General features: G+C 44.5%; 1 protein-coding gene across 2 annotated transcripts in view; it reads left to right on the top strand.

The window, feature by feature from the left end:
• The window catches only part of USP3 (ubiquitin specific peptidase 3), a 43,468-nt gene extending 39,904 nt beyond the window's left edge, over positions 1-3,564 (top strand). For both annotated transcript variants that reach the window (XM_017816957.1, XM_017816958.1), the window contains exon 15: positions 107-3,564. In XM_017816957.1, coding sequence (XP_017672446.1) covers positions 107-272 — 166 coding nt within the window. In that variant the 3' untranslated portion in view covers positions 273-3,564. The remainder of the gene's footprint in view (positions 1-106) is intronic.
• Positions 3,565-7,110: the final 3,546 nt, after the last annotated feature.

The following is a 7,110-nucleotide window of genomic DNA, read 5'->3' as shown; positions in this document are numbered from 1 at the left end:
GCAGGGTGAGTTGCTGTGTGACCGTGTCTCTCTGGCAGGGTGAGTTGCTGTGTGACCGTGTCTCTCTGGCAGGGTGAGTTGCTGTGTGACCGTGTCTCTCTGGCAGGGTGGGCTCTGGCCATTACACGGCGTACGCGGCGCACGAGGGCCGCTGGTTCCACTTCAACGACAGCACTGTGACCCTGACGGACGAGGAGACCGTGGGCAAGGCCAAGGCCTACATCCTGTTCTACGTGGAGCGCCAGGCCCGGCCCGGCGCCGACAAGCTCTGATACCTCCTTCTCAGTCTCACTTATCAAGTCCACCGGACAAAACATTTCCATTTCTCCATAAATACTTGATCCAAGACTTATTGATTTCATTGTGCACTTTTCAATTTCCTCTTGTGGGTTTTAGTTTTGTTGTGTCAATGGTAGCATTTGACTTACTGAACTTGGACACAAACTAACTTTTTTTTTTTAGTTATACCAGAAAACCTCAGCAGATTTTGATTTGCTGCTTTAGTTGTGATAACTCAATTTTTATATATATAGTTTCATGAAATAGTTATTTGACTTTTTTATATTAATGTTTTCAGTTCTCACTTTCTAAAGGCACATTTACATCCAAGAAGCTTTCTGTCCTCCTTACAAGCAAGATAAATGTGCTTCTGAAGAGCAATACAACTTCATGCTGTTCTCAGTGCTGTCACGTAGATATGATTTAATCTCTTTCAATCAAAAGATTGTTTGCACGTCCTATTTTCCCTCGTGCAGGAAACTTAAACAGTGACCTCTGACCAATCTTTCTTTGTCTGCAGAAGAGAGGAGATGTGGCATCATTAAGTAGACCGGGTAATTGCTGCTATACTGGTGTGTATTCAGGCTGCTGACTTTCAGGAATCATTGTAAATAAACAGTTGGTTCAATTGTATTAATACTGCAATTTAATTCAAGTATTCCTCACATATGCTCTACCCCCACCCACTTCAAATTTTAAAAAACTATCTTAAAATTACCTGTCCAAATTGTGTTGAGATTCATGGTTTTTGAGCTGAACCTGATTTTCATTAGACATCCCTCGTTTTAGGCTGTCATCCTGAAATTTGACCTTGAACACTGATTTGCTTGAAAACTTGGGAAACTTCCTGGCAGTAGGACCCCCAGCCTTCTTTCCTGGTGGGAACTGGGAGTCTGGGGGCTGAGTAGAGCCTGCAGTTCACCCCGAAGGAGGCAGGTGGTGTTCCAAGTGCTTTGCATGGAATGGTTTAATCAGTTCCAGTGCAAACTCAGGGAAGGTGCTGCTCCTGCCAGCAGAGCCCGTGTGAGGGAGGGGGTGAGCCAAGCCTGCAGGGGCCTGGAGAGCACTCAGGGAGCTGTAGCAGTGGCACCTTGGCTTAGGCTCTGGGTGAATGTGATGTGATGCAGTTTCTAAAACTTGGCCATGTAATGGAGAAAGACTTGTGCTAAAAAAACAACCTGAATTTTAGCTGTCCTGCTGTTCTGAACAGTGAAAGTCAGCAAGATGGAAAAAAAGGTGGAGAGCAGAACCACTCCTGCACAAGCCAGGAGTCTGACACCAAATCTGACATTTGCCAAATGCTGCATTTCAGGTCTCTTCCCCCAGCCCACCCTTTCTAGCTGGACCCTTGTGCCAAGCAAGGAGCTGGGCACTCCTGAAATCTCACAGGGCTGGGAGTGAGAGTGGAATATACTTAATGTAGTCACACCATCAAACAGCCCCTCTTAGCAGTGTTTGTTTGTTAAGCAATAAAATACAGTAGTCTAAAAACACACAAGAACTCAAAATGGGATTCCCCATTTTAGCAACTGCTTCTGAAAGCCCTGGCAGGGTGGAGGGGTTGTGCCCCAGCCCTTGCCTTGCCAGGGCCAGGGAAAAGACAAATCACAGTCAGACATTTGGGACAGTGGCATTCTGGAGAGCTTTTTCACAGCATCTTACACCAGGAAAGGGAGAAATTTTCTTCATACCAAACTGCAGAAAGCATTCAGCATAGCTGGTGGTGTATGGACATGGAACTGCATGCAGGTTAAATCTGTGGAGTTATTATTTCATACACAGTCACATATGTAAGGATGTTGGCTTTTAATGAGGCTGAACAATACATAGAACTATTAATTGCTTTGAACTGTAGATAGTTTGTCACCTTCCATTTCTCCCTTTCCTGCAGGCAGGGTGTGGGGCAGGTAAAGCAGCATCCCAGCACGTTATCACCCTCCCTGCTCCCAGCAGTTGGGAAGGTGTGTAGATCCCATCCATAGCTGCATTTTGTCTGCAAGCTGCTTGGACTGGAGTCCTTTAGCATTTTACCTTCCTTTGACAATGCCAAGCTTAAAGTGCAGGAGCTATGAGCCAGCAGCAATATACCTTGCAGTAGTCAGGTGTGTGCAGTGTTCTTGCAGAACAGTGATGTAAATGTGCCTTTCTGTATTCTTAGAGATTTAAATTTGTAATCTTCAGCAACATTCACTTATTTTAATCAGCTTCTACTTCTTTTTGGGTCAGAGTTAACGTTCTCACTGGAGCATTTCCTCGCAGCCCCTTTGGTGTGTGAGCCCCAGCCTGGGCAGGGCTGTCTCCTGGCCTGGCACACGATGCAATCACAGAGCTCCGAGGGCTCAGCCATCTGCTCTGCTGGAACAAGGACAGTGTAAATCCTTTCCTAATTTAACTTTCTCCCACTGCAAACCCAGATGGACAGTATGAACAGTTTGTTGTGGCAACACAAGTATTTCTCTTCCTGGTGGAGAACTTTGCTTATCCACTGTATTCTATTCAGTGTGGTGTCAAAAAAAAAAAAAAGTAACTGAGCACTGAACCAGTAACATGTACTGCACCTGGCCTAGTATTACATTTTTAACCTTACTTGTATATCCTATATTTATCTACTAGCTCATGGGGGGGATATCTCTTTCATTTAAGCCAAATGTTTCTTTTCTACTTACTGCTGATCATAATACACACTAGGCTGGCAAGAATTTTTTTTCTTGCTTGTGACTGCTCTGCAAGCAGCAACTGCTCTCTACAGTTCAGAGACTTGCATATTTTTCACCAAAATTTGTCCCGTGAAAGGTTGTCCTTTTGTTAGTTATTGTTTAGCCACGTCTACAACTGGAGACAAGGTTTATGTCAAACAAAATGCAAAATGTCCAGCTCTCAGCTGTCAGCAAGAGAGTGTAAAACTGAGACAGGCAGGGACAGTGGACTTGGATCAAAAGCAGGAGGCCGTTTGTGAGGATTTTAGTCCAGCAATGGAAAGTGTAACACGTGGTGTTCCAAAGTTTCCCCAACAGTGTTTCATTACTGCTGTGTCTGTGTCTTACTGATGAGGTCATTGGCACCTTGACAGCTGATTCCAACGTGCTTTAGGATCTCCTCGAGTACTGTAGTGCCATAGTTGTAATTGTTTACCATTAAACTCTTGTGTGTAATTTTCAGTGAGGATTTACTGACTGTGCTCATCTTGTGTGTTTCTGGAGCCTTTCCAGGATGAATGTGAATTATATCTCATCACACAGTGTGTTTATGGAAAATGTGCCATTAAAGTGTCTCCTTTCCTTAGAACATGAAGCTCCTCTTGTCCTTCTCCAGCCTTGCAGAACAACTTTAGTGTCACTTTGAACACAGCTGGCAGGTTATTGCACCTTGTGCTGGGGGAAACAAAGCTATTGAAGTGTTCCTGACCATGTAACACCTCTACCAAACTTTGCATCCAAACCCAGAGAGGACCTGCCATTCAGATTTAAAGGACCTTGTCACCCAGACGCTGTTAATTTTTATGTCAGATTGTGGTGCACCCCCTCTGGCAGGAATCCACCCCAGCACTGCTTCCCTTGTCATCCAGCTCTGCTGGCTGGGTGGGTTGTTGTCTTTTGGGTTTGGTTGAGGTTTTTTAAATAATATTTTTAAAAATAATATTCCTGTAGGGGTAACAATTCTGAGCAGTCTCAGCTGTTCAAACCTGCTCACAAATGAAGGTAAGTTCTTAAAAGTGAGAGTTGAAAATGCAAATATGAGAATGAAGAACAACACCTGCTGGGACACCATTTAAGCTGCTGTTTAACAGGGACTGCCTTACCTGGTATGTGAAACCTTGTCCCTTCCTTGGCTTCTTGAAGTACTCCTGGCACTGTCCAGAGCCTGGCTCTGAGCAGGAATGTCCTTCTCATTTCAAGGAGGAGATTAAATGGCAGAGGATATGAAACCAGGAAGACTGGCAGTTGTTAAGCCCAGCTTACCGTACACAGAAAATGGCCAAAGAATGAAACCCCAGTGCAGACACACAGTGCTGCAGCACCTCCTCGGGACAGGGAGGTAGAACTGCTGCAGCTGCAAACACATTTCAGGTCTTGTTTCTCAGAGTTGAATTTCAAACTGCATCCTCAGGGTAAGAAGGAAGAAGTGAACTTGGGTCCCACTCAGCCCTGTCACATATGAAAACACTCCTAATTAAAGTGCACAGGTGCACCAAGTCTCCCAGCTGTTAGAGAAGTGCAGGCCACTTGTGACCCCCCCACAGTGCTGTTCTGCTGTTTCTGTCAAGCAGTTGTTAAATTTGTTCAACATTTGTTAAATGTTAAACATTTGTTAAATGTTTTCTCTTGCATTTACCAGGCAGAAGATTGATATAAAATACCTTAATCTCAAGCATTTTTGTTTCACAAACATTAAAGTTCACAGGCTATTATTGCTTTTAATTCCAACCCACCATTTGCTGTCACTTTACTTTACTTCCAGGAGCAACTTTCTGACTACTGGAAAACAAATACTTGTAAAACCATTTCCATATCTCCTTTTTCCACCAAAAGGTGGAAAAAAGGTATCTGTGGTAACAGAACTAAACCTACAAAACCAAACCAACCCAACTTGTAAACCTCAAGCCTAACAGAAGACATCTATTTAAAGCACAAGCCCACAAGGAGCTAAACATAGACCTCTGTTCCCAGGAGTCTGTGCCATTCCTTCCCTCCTGCAGGAGGTGGGACACAGCCAGCTTTGTTTATGGGATCAGAGCCCAGCCCCAAATAACCGTGCAGGAAACTGCCCACAGCTCTGAGGCTGCAAATTGAGGCTGCAGAGGGTGTGGATGTGCTTCAGAGCACCAGGGAATTTTTAGATGATGTTTTGAAAGTTCATTATCCACTGTAACAGTCCTTGAACGGGAAGCAAAAGTGCGACCTCACAAAAATCAATGAACAAATAAAGGCCACAACTGCTGTAAACACAAACTGCTGCTCAGAAAGCCAAGTCCTCTGACTGGGAAAGGCTGGCAAAGACTTGCAGCTGTAGTTACACCCCATTCCCACTCCAGGAACTGTGCTAAACTCCGGGAGTGTCAAGGGGAAAGAATCCCTTTTAAGGAAGCATCTCATGGCAATCAGGCCCTGCTGTTCCACATCCCATTCCATCCCCTCATAGAAGGGAACACGAGCTGTGTGCACATTTCTTTGCCTTCCCCTGTTCTGAGCTGCTGCACCACTTGTGGGCCAAAAATAAACCCCATTCCACAACCATATATGTGCAACAGCCCTGGGGAGGCTGAGCCCCTGCAGCACCATCTCCACAGCCCAGGAGACTGGGACTGTTCCAGCCCTGCCATGCACATCACCCAGCTGAACCGGGAATGCCTCTTGCACCTCTTCTCTTTTCTGGACAAAAACAGTAGGAAAAATTTAGCAAAAACATGTCACAAGTTGCTAGAAGTGTTTGAGGATCCTTTACTCTGGCCTTTGTTGAACTTCCATTCTCCAGTGGAACTAAAGAAGGATAATTTTCTCCTGGGACCTGCTTTAAAATACTTATCCATCTGCTGGTATTCAGAGAGAGTCAAGGTGTGTAACATTGAGGACTGGATGAAAAACAGTTTCCAGAGAGACTTCTGTAACAGGCATGAGAACACTGTCAGGGATTTTTTACTACAGGTTTGCAACAGGTATGTTCTTTGGGTGTGACTGTGCAGGTTCCCTGCCTTGAAATGAGTGAAATGAGAAGTGAGAGCTGCTGATTACCTTATTTTTAAAATACTCCATCCAACCTGCCTGAAGTGGAGCATGCAGTGAGTGCTTTGACTTTACAATTTTAATACAATGTTAAGTTCATGTTAGGGTGGCAGTAATGAATACTTCATAATGACTTTCCTTAAGTCTATTTTTTTCTTCTATTTTTTTTGAAGAATGAATAATTAATATGGGAAGGTGCAATACTGCCTCCCACATTGCTGTTTAACTGACCCACACCACTCTGGCAGTGTCTGGGGGTGGGGGTCCAGGGGAAAGTCATGATTTCAAACAGCAAATAAACACATCATAACAGCCAAGTTCATTAATCACGTTACTAAACATCAGATTTATTCCATTCTAAGAAATAAGTATTGCTTTTATACTGAAATTTAATTCAGTTTTTTTATCAACTACACTAAGGGAAGAGAGAGAGGAAAAGCAGCCCTGGGTGCAGAGCATTTCTTACAACAGCTTTGTTGTTACAAAGCAGCTCTAATAAAAGATCCATTCCATGAGGAGGTGGCAGTGCCTGCCCTGTCAGGGTGCACCTGAGTGCCACAGCCAGCCCTCAGCTCCAGGAGCAACGCTGAAAAAAGCCAACAAATCCCAGGATACCGACAGGACACGGTGTGTGGGGAGAGGCAGCACCAGAGCTCAAAACAAGGATGGGAAGGGGGGTTCAAAGCAGGGGGTTAAGTTCCAAGTACCAAATTTCAGAAGTAACTGTTCTAGAACTGATAAAGATCTGGATTAAAAAGCAAAGGATCAGCACACCTGCTCCTACAAAGGATAAAACAAGCAATCACTGGAAGCATTCCAACAAAACGCCAAACATTCAAATGCAAATTAAACATCCAGCTTTTCTCCCTGAATGTGAAGTACGTTTTATTTTGTTGAAGGCACAAGGGATGGGAAAGTCAGAGCCTTTCTTGACCCTGTCAGCTTTTTTCTTCAACTGTTCCTAACGGCAGAGTAACAAAACAAGCCCATGCAGCCGACACGATCTCATTCCCTCAGCTCCAAAGGTGAAGTCAAGCAGCAGCAGGGACACGGGGTGGGGTGTGGAGGCAGAGGAACGTGCTGAGCACCAGTTTGAAAGGACAAATGACCA

Source organism: Lepidothrix coronata, unplaced genomic scaffold (assembly GCF_001604755.1).
Source record: "Lepidothrix coronata isolate B3197 unplaced genomic scaffold, Lepidothrix_coronata-1.0 Scaffold58, whole genome shotgun sequence".
Lineage (NCBI taxonomy): Eukaryota > Metazoa > Chordata > Aves > Passeriformes > Pipridae > Lepidothrix > Lepidothrix coronata.
The sequence above is the reverse complement of the archived record's forward strand: the minus strand, read 5'-3'. Positions and strand labels throughout refer to the sequence as shown.